This window comes from Aspergillus brasiliensis, assembly GCF_001889945.1.
Source record: "Aspergillus brasiliensis CBS 101740 unplaced genomic scaffold ASPBRscaffold_4, whole genome shotgun sequence".
NCBI lineage: Eukaryota > Fungi > Ascomycota > Eurotiomycetes > Eurotiales > Aspergillaceae > Aspergillus > Aspergillus brasiliensis.
This window is the reverse complement of record NW_027137445.1, coordinates 800,882-814,803: the sequence shown is the minus strand read 5'-3', so window position 1 is coordinate 814,803 and position 13,922 is coordinate 800,882. Positions and strand designations below refer to the sequence as shown.

The 13,922-nt window shown below is 51.5% G+C and overlaps 3 protein-coding genes across 3 annotated transcripts; all 3 read right to left on the bottom strand.

Annotated features, from left to right (window-relative positions):
* Positions 1-155: 155 nt before the first annotated feature.
* ASPBRDRAFT_73754 (glycoside hydrolase family 18 protein) lies at positions 156-2,467 on the bottom strand (the record flags this gene model as incomplete). Its single annotated transcript, XM_067629222.1, has 6 exons — positions 156-376; positions 432-967; positions 1,024-1,093; positions 1,151-1,582; positions 1,649-1,862; positions 2,463-2,467. 6 exons carry the CDS (start codon positions 2,465-2,467, stop codon positions 275-277), a joined length of 1,359 nt encoding a protein of 452 aa, XP_067480589.1. The 3' UTR covers positions 156-274.
* A 577-nt stretch (positions 2,468-3,044) lies between these two features.
* On the bottom strand, positions 3,045-4,633 carry ASPBRDRAFT_122399 (arrestin (or S-antigen), N-terminal domain protein; the record flags this gene model as incomplete). Its single annotated transcript, XM_067617509.1, has 2 exons — positions 3,045-4,384; positions 4,432-4,633. The coding sequence occupies 2 exons, from the start codon at positions 4,631-4,633 to the stop codon at positions 3,045-3,047; spliced, it is 1,542 nt and encodes a 513-aa protein (XP_067480588.1).
* A 3,668-nt stretch (positions 4,634-8,301) lies between these two features.
* On the bottom strand, positions 8,302-13,905 carry utp10 (snoRNA-binding rRNA-processing protein UTP10; the record flags this gene model as incomplete). Its single annotated transcript, XM_067620734.1, has 5 exons — positions 8,302-8,744; positions 8,795-8,939; positions 8,989-10,386; positions 10,442-13,475; positions 13,529-13,905. The coding sequence occupies 5 exons, from the start codon at positions 13,903-13,905 to the stop codon at positions 8,302-8,304; spliced, it is 5,397 nt and encodes a 1,798-aa protein (XP_067480587.1).
* Between the last annotated feature and the right edge of the window lie 17 nt (positions 13,906-13,922).

The following is a 13,922-nucleotide window of genomic DNA, read 5'->3' as shown; positions in this document are numbered from 1 at the left end:
GAAAGAGGATGATGGGAGTGGTGAAAGAGCGACTGGGATGGGCAGAAAGACACGGAGTATGGATGAAGAGGTACACCTGCCAGAATGTCCGCCAAGTCAGGTGCCTCTTTGCTACACCTTCATACACGAATTCACTCAATCAGCAACCACAATGTCTTGCATTACTTTGATGAGTCCGTCTATTCTAGATGTACAGACAAAACCATAAGTATCTCTGATCACAACTCTAACCAATCTATCGTCTCACAATCACCTCTATCAGACCTTGATCAAATCAATGGAACCCCTTCTTCACATTGTCATACTGCGACTCGGGATACTCTAGGTGATTCATTGAGCTATCCAGAGCTCTGACACCACCTAGCGAGTCCACGACCTACATGAGCATTAGCCACGACCCAGCTCCCCCCAAAGGATGCAAGAATACTTACAGTAGCAATCAAACTCTCCGACCCAGTCTTATCCCCAGAAGTCTCCCACCACATCGCACCCCCAAGACCCTTGTTTTTGATATACTCCGCCTTCTGCCTAGCGATGGCAGGCGTGTCATAGCTTATCATAGTCCTTTGGCCAGCATCATACGAGTAGCTCGCGCCGAGATCGCTCAGCTCAGAAACACTGGCCCCTGCGGGGGGAAGCGCCTTGTAGTCCCAGACCCCTACATCCCAGCTTCCCGGGCCAATACCATTGTACGGTTTACCAGGTCCCTCGGTGTTTGTGAAGGCGCGCCCGTAGAGCGGCATCCCGAGAATGAGCTTGTTGGGGCGAACACCAGCGGCCACGTACGCGGAGATGGCTTGCTCCGTGTTGAAGGGTGTCGAGATAGGGGTATCCCGAGATGGGTAGAGATTGGCCTGGTGTCCTGCGGTGGAATCCCAGCTGCCGGCGTAATCGTAGGCCATGAGGTTCCAGAAGTCAAGGTACGTGTTCATGTTGGCTATGTGGAGGGTGTTATATTTTGAGGGGCCTGGTGGTTAGAATGAGGAGTCAGCCTTGAAGTAGAATTAGGGTCAATGGTCTTACCGGCTGAAGTAGCTATGCTGAGGAGGAAATGGGTTCCGTTGGCGTGCTCGCGGCTGTATTTGTCTAGCTCCTGCCCAAAGTGTCAGTGGGTGTTTTATGTGTATGGTAGTGGGAAGACAAAGCGTACCTCTCGAACCTCACGTAAAAGTAAAACCATATCTGTAGCCTGGGCTTCGTTGGCAGGGTACTCCCAGTCAATATCTAATCCATCAAAGCCCAAATCGGCCAGCAACTTGACCGCCGAAGAAGCGAAAGTCTTCCTGCCTTGGTCCGTACTGGCCGGGGTCACAAAATTGCTTGAATATGTCCAGCCTCCAATCGATAGAAGCACCTTCAAACTGCGATTCTTCTGCTTCAGGAGATTGAGTTGCTTGACACATCCGTACACGTTATTCCCGACATCGTTCCACGAGTCACTAGGGAAGCGCTTCTCAATGTCTGAATATGTGTCGGAGAGGTAAACCTCGCCGTTGGCGTGGACGTTGGCGAAGGCGTAGAGAACGTGGGTCAGTTTGTCGATGGGGATATCCTGGGGGTTGTGGTGCCTGCCGTAGATTGCCTTTGCTCAATGAGTTTATATCCAAGCATGTGTATTGATGATTGACAGACTGGTAAAATAACTCACCCAGTTCACAAAGTAGGCAATGGACTTGTATTCTGCGCTGGTGTTGCGCGCTACCAGCTCGTGAGGATGCCAGCCAGGTTCTATGTGGCTAGGCTGGAAGTCACCAGGTCGAGCTGGTTCAACGGGACGAGGGTGGTGTTGGGGGCGGTGTTGAGGGGGCCGATGAGCAGCGCTGACCAGCGAGACCAAGGTCATAAGGAGAAGAGAGAAGAACCTCATCTTCGAAGATGAAGAAGAAGAATCCAAAAATGATCAACAAGAATGGAATGGGTAGAATTTAAAGGAGAGTCAGCCTTGGGATTACAAGGCAAGCTTGATGATAAGGAATGTGCAAGTAGGGAGCGAACCAGTCGACTTGTGCTGTAGGTAGAGACTGACGGAGGGTCATTGGCTCTCATACTTATACTCATACTGTCTGCTTGTCTGCTTCAAATCAGTCACAGCAGTGAATGCAGACCTGCACGCATGTAACCACAACATTCTTGTGAATGACTTCAAAGAGGTCACCAACTCATTTCCCCTGTCAGCACTGTCTATTGGTCTGATAAGTGGATTTAATGAACAATGGAAGAGACTTCTGGTGTTTGAAACATGACAGGTGTCTAGATCCATGGTTATAATTGCCATATTGGGTCTGTATGTGAGTGCATCTGACGATTTGATGCAGAGAGGGTAGATTAGATGTGCTACTATAGCTTTAATGAAGGCTCAACGCCGTGGAAGGATAAGCAGGGTTCATATATCATTTATTGGGATGGTGGAGACATTCTGAGGTATGCTAGCACTGCATCAACGGAGATACAATTCCGCTTACTCCATGGTGTAGATGCATCATGTGCTGCCAGGCACCGTGAAAGAAGACCCGAAGAGGGTGTGGCTGGGAGGGGCTTGTGTAACCCTGCACTACTTAGTCAATGTGGGAATAGCCTCGCCGAGAACCGGTTCAGGCAGGATGATGCCTTGTTCGGAGGTTCATTACCCCGGATTAAAAGGGTGGGTCCCCCAGCTGAAACGCTTATACTCCACCACTGTCAGTACATTCATACTGGGTCTGAAGAAACTCTCGGGGTAACCACTACAAATTCAGGCTAAAGAGGACTATTGGTCATAATTGAAATTAAACGACTATTCATTAAAAATTAACTAAGAGGAACGGAATTTCCTTTCCCAATCGAGCCATATGCAATGCTTGGTAAATCGACCGTATGCTGGGTATTTTAGAAATGAAACAATAACTTTTCTGCTCGTACTTTGCAAACCTGTGACAAGGGACCTGGGTATATTGTAACCATATGAAACCAGAACGCCAATAGAAGAGAAAGAAGGTAACATCGGGATCCACTCCACTCCTTCCGGATGCTGTGCTGCTTGGCAACTACCAAATAGCAGGCCGCCCCTAAACTCTAACACTGCCTGTGTTAGGTACCGATGTCGGTGGTAACATTCGCGAGCGGTCAGGAGGCAAGTTGGAGACCGGGATGGACGTATACTCGGGTGGTGCAATGGGGACGAGCTCGGACACAGATGGGGGCGCAATGCTGCGAGGGCTGAAAAACTGCGTGTTCACTTCATCCTGGGAGATGTCGACCACGGTGCCCTTGGATCCGGCGCCGGGCTGCGCCTCGCAGGTTAGCTGAAGGGGGACCTTCAGGGATGCGGTGGGCGTCAGAATTCTGGAGTTCGCCGCGTGATAGGAGATGCTGAGCTCCAGAGCGTAGGCGCGCGCAATCAAACAGGAGTAGAACGTCGGCACGAACGACTTGGCCTTGGGAAGGGTGATGGGCACGACGACCGACGCGGTATAGTAGGTGTTGCCCGCGAACGAGGCAGATGGGCCCGGCGGCAGAGAGTCCGTCGACGAAGTTGAGTACATGGAGTCACGGCGTTCGAGATCGGCGTCGGTGTGTTTGGTCCATTGGGCCGATGCAACACACATGGTGGACAGTGGCACAGTCTCGGTGTACATTGCCCGGCCCATCTGCGCCCAGGTTTTGATGCACGCCGCGGACGGATAATCTCCCCACGGATCGGAGCTGTAGAAAGTGGACACTCGGAGTTTACTCCATACGGTGCCTAGACGAGGGGGCTGCTCGTTGCCCACCGGATCGAAACGCAGCTGCATCGTGGCCACGGTGCTCACCGAATCGCAGTTCCCAGTGTCGGATGTACTCTTCAACTGCACGGGCTTGGGCTGGGCAGCAGCCACCACCAATCGGCCCAGCTTCCCCCTCATCAAGCCACGTTTCACATCTTTTTCTTTGCGGACGCTGTACAAGCCATCATTGTCCTCCACATTCAGGGGTGGTTCCTCTTCGACGGCGGGAATGACCCGCACCTTTTTCCCGACGGACACTAGCGTCACCGGCGAGGCGTTCTGGGCCATGGGCTTTCGCTGGAGGGTCACACGAACGAGATAGGAGATGCGGCACATTTCGGGGGCCATGTCGTCAATGACCGACTTGCGGTTGCTGGCGATCATGGGATCCCCAAACGTGGGGGGCAGTAGCGTGTGGGATTGTTCGACATGTAGATTGGTTTTGGCGTGGTTACAGATGTGAGGCAGCAGGCGCTCGGGCACTACAAAGGTGAAGGGGAATTCATAGTTGCGCCCGGGTTCGAGCACCCGGGGGGTAGGATATGCGGTCTCATCAATGGGCTGTCGCAGTCGCAGGAAGGTATGGTACGCTCCAGTGCGGCCGGGCATGGATTGGCGCTCCACCGAGGTCCTCGATGTACCTGACCCGATCAGTATGGTTCCACTGGGTTGCTATGAACCAACATACCCTCGAAGGTAATCTCTAGATCATCAAAGCGAGTGTCATGATCGACCGTGATGGTGACCGTACCCTTGATGGTGTCTCCCGTGGTGAATGAAGGGACCAGACCATCCGTTTGATCGGCGAGGATGATATCAACTTTGGGGCGGGAGCGCGTCAAGTTGGCAAGGGAGCTGGAGCCGCGCGTGAGGATGGATGAGGTCGCCATTGTAGTTGTAGAAGTATAGAAAGGAAGCGGCAGTGTATAGAAGGGGACTGGCGATACAAGATCACCAATTCACCCACGGAGAAGCAACCGGTAAGTGGATGTTGTAGTGGGAGACTGCAATGCTGGAGAAAAGAAATCCGGGTAGAACAACTGCGGAGTACTGCTTTTTATTATATTCAGGATTCCTTCTAGAAAAAGGAGATAATAAAAAATAGAAACGAGTAATAGAAAATAAAAAATGGCACAAGAGTGAATGTAGGGATGGGGTGACGGGCAGTTGCCGTTGGGTAATGGAAAAGCAGCGGTGGAGCAGCGTTCGAGAACTGGATCTGATGCTGTTCAGGAACAATTTCCGGTTTGATGCTGGGTCTCTGGTTATTCTCGGGCTTGCAGCAGTCTCGTCTCAATATGTATGTTTTTTTTCACTTCCACCTGGACGATGCCACTCCCTCTTTTACATCGTCTCTGCTGTGAGTCATGCTGAACAATCCATCCACGTGCACGGGGTGATTGCTTTGATATCCGATCCAAGGGGGGTGCTAGAAGTGGTCCAGAAACATGCGGGTTAAGGGACCGAGTGAACGCAAAAAAGCCTAAAAACGAAGCATCCGAGCACGATGATAGGCCGACGAGCATCCTGCACGGTGACCGACCAGTTCGATGGAGTCCATGGAATGAAGTCCGTGTGTTGAAGTCAGTTGCTCGGGAACGCAGCGATTGGCGGGCAGCCCGTCGCGCCCTTCAATGACAACTGCCGACCAAAGCCTGCGCGCCCTACAGCAAATTGGCCCGAAGGGCGCAAACTGCTCGACTAGCCAGGAATACGGTCACAGGATTGCAAATGACGCCAGTGCTAGCTGGTCTGCCATGATTGTCGGTCTACTATTATTTGCAGGGCTGTTCTATATACGCGTATCCTTTTAGGAGCTGGGTCCTGCAAGAGTCTGGTCACAACAGCTCCAACATTCTTGACCGGACAATCATCGCAGTCCCTCGCGTGATAGTGGTAGATCTCACGCCATTGAGCTACGCACCTTCTGATCCTTACGCAACATAAAACCCGTTCAGTCAGTCAGGCATTATTGACTGATTCGATGTGAATTTGATGGTCTAGGTTCTATAATCTTCATGACTTGTCAACCAGTCCGTTCCCACGTGCTGCGAGCCTGCGACATCGGAGCGACGAGACTATTCTATGATGTTGCACACCTCTCGGATGATCGGCGAAGGTGGTGAATGGCGATGACGACGGATGGATCAAAGTCCACGCCCTTGATGTGACAACGTTGACCAGCCATGCCGATTGGCGGTGACCGCCGTGTGCTTCTGACCAGTCAGTCCTGCTGGTCGCACCGCTATTTGAGCTTGGCTCCGACCCTCGCTTGCCTCGTCCCTGCGCCTTGACACAATCAATCGTCAAACTGTCGCGATGAATGATCAGTTTACAACTGAAACTAGCGACCAAAGATGAACTCGGCCTCTATAGATCCAGCATCGGTTTCCCGGCCCCATTCACTTGCTCGACATCGGTGCATCCTTCATTCCCGCAACCAAGCGAGGATAACCGCGCCGGGTTTGAGCCGGTTTGCTCCAGATTTATCCGGTCTTAACCGGCATTCAGGGCCTTTTTTCTTCACGGTTTCCAACTCCTGACCTCGTGGAGCTCTCAATGGCTTTACAATCGATGGGACCTCCCGTCTATGTATGGAGTACCCGCTCTGGATCTCGATGCTCTCCACTGGTGCCACCTCCTGATGCTGTTTCTCGCCTAGAAACGGGCCGGTAGGCGCTTTTTCCGTCTGTTTTCCGCGGCCAACACTATCCCAAGTGGCCGTTGTCTGCAGATTCTGCATTCTATATCAATATGGTTGACAACCGGGGTCTATTGATGACGGTAACTAGGAACCATCCAATGGCTGGTGTTGTGTAAATGCAAGGCAGGATCGGGATCCCGAATGCTTTCCCATGGCTGAAAGTCTAACACATGCACATCACAATCCTCCAGCTAATGACAGCACGCTCAGCAGAGTATCTCCGTGGGCTGATCTGCATATGCGCGCATTAGCCGTACCAAGCTCTAGATGTCGGAAACTTACGACCACAGTGCCAAGTCTATGCCGAATAGGAAGGTTGTTTTATAACCCTTTGATTGGTAGTAGTAACCCAAAGAATGGGTCTACATCACATCAACAATCATTAGAGTTGAACAACGTAAAACTATAACATAACCTAAGCGGAACTATGTTGAGCAGAATCATATACAAGTATCGTTCCAGCTCCCTTCGTTAAGGAAGCCAACATCGCTGGCTTTGAGCCCCCAGTGTGGTGATAGAGAAATATTAGAGACCGTTCTCAGACATCTTTATCATACAAATAATAGAAAACTTTCACTACTAGCGGCTGTCATAGCAAGGGGACTAGCTACTGCAGCAGCGCAATCATTCTCCACTCCCTGAAGGGAGCCTATCAAACTGATATTGAATGAATGCATAATGCATAAAACGGCACATGCGTCCTGACAATGGCAAGAAGGCTAGAACCATCACGACTTAATTAATCCCTCGTTATAGCAACCGACTAGGTGGTGCGTGCGTAGGGGGTTTGATGACGACCATGCAGTGCCCCCCTCCCCCTAACTAATTATAGCACAGTTGTATGATTAGTGATTACAGTGGAATGATATAAACCCGCATATCATCAAGATCGAAATGAGTGACTAGTTGGTCTGGTAGTGTCTAGATATTACCTCTACAGATACTGTCTAATAAGCAGGTTCTCTGATCTAATCCTATCAATAGTATATAGTATATTCAATTATCGAAGTTGCTAAGACCACTTTTGGAGAAGGACTTCATTACTATTTACGAAGCTATGTAGCCAGTTGAACTATTGATGAGAAGAATATATTCAATTTATACTTACAACCCGCGAGTAATCAAAAGTGGATCTTACTACCATCCCATCTCACACAACCATCAAATATCTACACAAGAACTATATATACAAACGCCAGTTCCTCTCAAATCGTTTCTGAAAAGATGTAGTAATTTATATTAACATTGCATGCATTTCATAACTCTTTTTCCGTTATGAAAAAGCAGTGGTAATCAGCTAACTAGCCGCATACTTCCCTAGTATAATATCTTGCTTGATCACGGACGTTGTGTGTGTTATGGGCGCGTGGGTGCCCAAAATCGACGTGTACTAAGACTTACTGCTATGCTACTACATTGGCTCAAAAGACCTGACTCTGATCTGCATACCACAGAGTTATATTGACTGATGTGACTTGCATAGAGGTGGGATAACTATATGGCTCGTTGGAGAATGATCTGGGGCACATTTTCCCGCTTTCAGTGATAGTCCGGGGGTGGGTGTGCTTGAATTCATTCTTGTCTGTTCGATGTGTGTGAGATGTAGGAAGAATCACATGAAGCGAATTGCTAATAGAAGGTACTACCCATCATCAGAGCGGATACTAGGCAACAACGTCGTACAGTTTATAAGACATCTATGGCAAAGAAAGGTATAAAGTAATAGGCTTCAAGTCTAATAACAGGTATATGATCACTGAGAGAAAGCAATGAAAAGTCCTGTAACTTTTATTTACAAGCACCAACCAAGATACGCCGAACATCCAAGTCTAGATATATAGAACATACTCACGATCAAGTCAACATGTCATCCAATCTCTCACCCAGAACATCCTCGATCTGCTTCACCCATTTGCGGACCTCTCTCTCCACGTTCTCGTCCTCATCCTCCATCAGTTCACTGATGTAAGGCAGCATTTCAGGCAGTAGAGCAAGCCATTCCTCGCCCAGCTGCTCTGTCAGGGACTGCTGGGCCTTGAGCGCTGCGAGGCGCGTATGCGGGTTCTCACCGCCGGCGGTCTTGCCGCTGGGTCCGGCAGAGGGGCGGAGCAGACGCATCAGCACCGTGTTGAGCTCCTTGTGGTTGTCGGTGGAATCGGCAGCAACGGCGAGTTCCGTGAGAGCGGGCACGGCTTCAGCGATGACGATGGATGCCGTCGACGAGTTCTTGGCGTGGGCGAGTTGGGAGATCAAAGGCTGGGCGATCACCGTAAGGTGAGAGGGGGATTGCCAGAATTCTAACTTGAGTCAGCACACTGCCTTGGGCAAATATTCGGGCTAAACATACCGTCTTGGTCATGCTCGAAGGAGTTCTTGAGCATGCGCATCGTGGCCAACCATAGGCTCTTGGTGTCCTGGTTCGCGGGGTTGGCCTTGCCCAGGACAGAAACCACGTTTTCAATAATGTAGCTCGAGTAACCGGTGACGATGGACTGAACTGGTTAGCACAGATTCAATTCGAAATCGAATGAAGGGACATACCTGGAGGGTGCCAAAGAAGACCTGAAGGAATCTGTAGAACGTGGTGAGGCGTGCCAGGCTGCCGCGAGCATCCTTCTTCGGAACACCGGTGGTTGCCCACTCCAGCAGCTTCGTGAAGATAGGGCGGAATGTTGTGTCGTTAAGCTTGTAAATCATCTTGATCGTGACCTCGTTGATGATATCTTCAATCTCGTCCACATCGGACAAGTCGAACGTGGCCTGGGTATCCAGCGACACCTGTTCACGACGCAGGTCGAACGCCTTGAACAAGATACTGGTGAGAACTGCAATGTTCTTGACAGTAGCAGACTTCGGGTGCTTCTCAATAGCGAGGCTGACGACACCCAGAGTCTCCCTCGTAGCATCGGGGCCGGCCTTGACAGCATGCTGCCAGTTACGATCGATAGCAGCAAATGTAGCAGCCACATCAACCTTGCGTGCCATGAGCTGGAGAGCTTCTTCGCGGCTCTCATCCTCAACACCTTCAGACACAGCAGACTTGTAGGAGAGGACAAGAATCCTGTCCAGGTGAGAGGCAGACACCATGAAGGGAATATGAATGAAAAGGGCGGAGAAGAAAGAGAAGACGGCATCGTGCAAGCGTGCATTCTCCTTTCCATCTTCCAGACTCTGCTCGAGCAGAGCAAGGGAACGGCTGAGAGCATTGGGAAGCGCGGGGATCATAGCCTCTCCAAGAACCTCGGCCATAGATGCAAGACACAAGACACCCATGATGCGAATACGTTCATCATCCTGTCCGATGCAGGCTTCGCTAGCAACCACTTGGGCAGCATGGATGACCTTGGTCGGCTCCTTGCGGCCATACTTCTCCGCAATGCGATCGATGCAGGCCACTGCAGCGTGTTTAAGGAGAATGTCAGGCGATGACTGTATGATGTTGACCAAAGTAGGCAGGAAGTCGAGCATGCGGTGTTGCGAGGCACCGTCACGTTCAGGGTTCTGACGCAGGCGACCTTCCAGCAGTCGGAGAACTTTACGACGCAGTTCGTCGTTGCGACGCTGCAACAGCACTTCAATCGTATCGAGGAAGTCCACAAGCGACAGAGTACCAAACAGAGCGCTGAGCACGTCACCACTGGCCTGGCTGACAGGCTTGACGTCCTGCATGGATTCGCCAATGGCCAGGACCTGTTCCAAAATGCGAGAGAATAGAGTACGGATCTGTCCAACAACCTCGTCTCCTTCCGTTGCGAAGTCCTTGGCCATCTTGACCTTCAGAGACGAGTGCTTGAACAGATAAGCCAGCGCGCGAAGCAAGTCAACTGCAACCTTCTGGGGCTCGCGACCGTCGTCGCTACCGATGCCAAGGAGAACTTGGGAAATACCGGGCTTGGAGCTGAGGGAATCCTTGACCAGGTCCAAGAATTTGCTGTATGTCTATTGAACAAGTTAGTAACCAAGTAAATTGCTGCATGCAAATCGAAGGACTTACGCTGAGTTCCACCGGTGCACTAGCATCAGAGACCAAGCCGGTCATCAGGATCAGAACATCCTTATCCAAAGCATACCGATTGGCGAGCATTGCCAAAACAGCGAACAAGAATTCCTGAGTTCCGAGCTTGGTGACGAGAGCATGGAACAAACGCAGGCGGCGGTGAGAAGGAATGTGCTCGAAAGCAGCAGTGAAGCTGAGCAACAACTCGGATGTTCCGGACACCACATCGCGCTTCTGATTGCGCAGGGACTGGATGAGAGCCGGCACAACTTGATCGATCGTCTGATCAATCACAGAGACCGAGTATTCGTCGTCCTTGCGCAAAACACTGGAGCCCATGAAAGTGAAGATGGGCATAACGCTGTGAAGAACCAGTTCAGGCGCAATGACGGACAAGCCAGCCACAAGCAGAAGAGCGGCATTCTGTACCTGTGGGCTGTCGGTGGTACGAACACAGTCCACAACAAGGTCGGCGCGGATAACAGAAGTGTCGAATTGGGCCTTCGCAGTTCCCTTGGACCGATTGACGATGGCCAAAAGACTGCCAAGCGTCAAGCTCAGCAAGTAGCTCAAGCCAGACTGGATCTGGGACTTGAAATGATGAAGGGCAGCCAAAGTCTGGAACAATCCGTCGGCCAACTCGGGATGAGCCTCCGGAGACGAGCTGTCGACCAATTCAAGGATGAAAGTCATCTTCTCCATAAGCTGGCTGAGTTTGGCTTCGTCCTTGATGGTCATGGCGACCATGTTGTTCTGACTGGTGCGTCTCCGCTTGGGCGCCGGTCCGAGAGATTCCATGTCTGTGATAGACACAGGGATCTTCCGAAGGAACTGAAGAAGCACAGAACCGGTTAGTTCAACACTACGAAGAACATCTCTGCAGCCGTGGACCAGCGGAGTCTGGACATCTTCGAGAGAGATCTCGAACAGCTTCTCCGCGGCGTCGACCTGCAGCTCCTCCGCAACAGTTCCCCAAATAGCCTTCATGCGGTTGAAAATGGCCGTGACGAAAGAGGGCCGTAGGGAGTCCGAGTAGGGGCTCACATTGGACAGGAGCAAAGTAATGGCGTCCTTGTCCTTGGGGGTCACGGTCATGACAGCCTCCTGGTCGACATCTGCGACAGAGACACGCTCCTGTTCACAAACCTCCTTGGCTGCGTGTTCCTTCATTTCCCGCCATGTCTTCAAGAACGGTCCGAGTTCCTTCGTACGGGTGGTTCCACCAGCCTTGTCAACGCGGTTAAGAAGCTTAAGCAAGGAGAGCTTGGGAGCATAAAGTGGCATTTGAACAGCGTGTGAGCAAAGGAAGGTGAAGAGGCTCAAACGAAGCGGCTTCTTCAACTCAGTTGCTCCAGAGTCAGAAGTCGAAGATCCGCGCAACGTAGTCTCAAGTACCCGGGCGATGTGGGATTGATCGAGAACATATTCCTCGAGGCCGGGCAGAAAAGCGCGCTCGACAATCTTCTGCACATCGCGACCGGCAATCCACTGAATGTTCTTCGACTGTTTACCGTAGATCGTGTCACGTGCCCAGACGTTAGCGTCCCCCTTCTTGCTCTTGTACAAGCTTCCAATTGCGGCCAGAACGCCCGCTGCCTCGCGCCGAACTCTCTCCGAAGAGTCTGCTAGAGCCACCAGAAGGAAGGGTAGCAGTGCCTGAAGATCGACATCGGGACTAACGGAAGTAAGGAGCGAAGAGATCTGGTTCAGCGCAGTGATTCTGGTACCGATGGGGTATGAGCCGGAGAAAGTGCGGATAAAGAATGACAGGTACTGGGGCGAGGTTGAGGCATCTGCCTTTCCAAGACCGGGCAAGTCAACAAAAGCCTGCAATTTCTCCTCAGACCCAACAGCAAGTGCAAAGGCCTGCACGAGGCTCTCGTAGGCAGGCATCGATTGCGCACTAAGAGCCGAAGCATCCAATTTCTTGCCGGCTACTGACTGAAGGGTAGTAGCAAAGTTATCTTCGACTGCTTCCTCGGCATCTTCCATCTGGACATCCTCAATAGCTGGTGTGGTGGTGGGTACCGATTCGATCACAGTTTGCAGGTTATGTTCGAGTGCCGCGACATCGATGGAAGAGTCCTCAATCGTTTTCTGGAAGACGGGCCGGAGTGACTCGGATTGAGTAAAGTGCTGCACGAGTTCTGCGAGGTGAGTCTGAGCGTCCAAAGAAAGCACACCCTCTGTATGAGCACGGCTGACGGACTGAAGAATTACAGCCATGGCCTTGCCCGCCTCCTGCTCGCCTAGAAGGTTGGTCTCAAACAACAAGGACAGCAAATCCAAACGTGACGAGTCTTTCTGCTTGGAGAGGTCGTCGACACAACCAGCGACCAAGCCAAGAAGTAGATGAGACGTCGGGTACTGTGCCGAAATTGCTGACAGCTGCTGCACGGGATCTTCCAAGCGAAGCACTGCTTTAAAGGCCCGCTTCGGGATCCTGGCGTCGGGCTTCTGCTGTGCAAGGACTGACAAGCAAATCAAGCCTGATTCCTTAGTCTCTTCCGTCCACGATCCGGCAACGGCCTCCATCAGTCCATCGAGAAGCTTGTCTTGGAGAGAAGACTTCTGTGCAAGAACAACGCAAACCATGTAGCAGCCAATTACCAGCTCGGAGACATCTTTCAAAGCCAATCCGTCGTTGAGGACAGGAAGGACCTTCATGATAACATCCTCATGCTTTTCCTTCTCGACTTCCCGCCGGCCAGAGCGCGCTGAGTCCAACATCCCAGCAACTGCCTCCGTCAAAGTTCCCGCCCAGAACGACAGAAGCGCATGATGATGCGCCCGCTGCTTGCTGACTTGAAGGGTGTATCTGTTGACAGCTGCGAGGAAGTGTTTGTTGGTAGTAGCGCTGTGCACGAGAGGATGGCGTGGGGGGTTGATTTGGCTCTTCTTGTACGGATTGAGGATTTTGAAGGTCGGCGTCAGGTCTTCGGGCAGGATCGAAAGCAGATTGAGGAAGAGTGGGGTCGTGTAGTAAGGGAGGAAAGTGAGGATTGTGAATTCTGTGTTATACTCATGCACACTGTAAGCCTGTTAGCGCGTTGAACGAAGATCAGGTTCCCATGCCAGTCGTACCGGAAACGCCTAACAAGCCAGTCAACAGCCTTCACGGCCGGGCTCAACAGCAAATGTCCTCCAACAAGTGCAAGGAAGGCTTCCAGAACAGTGTCTAGCTCCTTATTTTGAGCAGCGTTCATCTCTGTCCGATCCTCCGCCTTGCTCTGTTCGCTGAAGATGGTACGCTCGAACGGCGCGAATCGAGGATCGAGCTGACATAACTCCTGGAAACCTTCGAAGCATATTTGGTAGACGGTGTCGAAATCCTGTGTAGTGGCGACCTTCCAGTCGAAGATGAGAGACTGCGAGTGCGCAATGCGCTGTGCTTTGAGGTTCAACTGGTTTGTCGACTTTGCCGCAATCTGCGACAGCTGCGCGGCGAGGGACGAGGCCATGTTGGACGATGAAAATT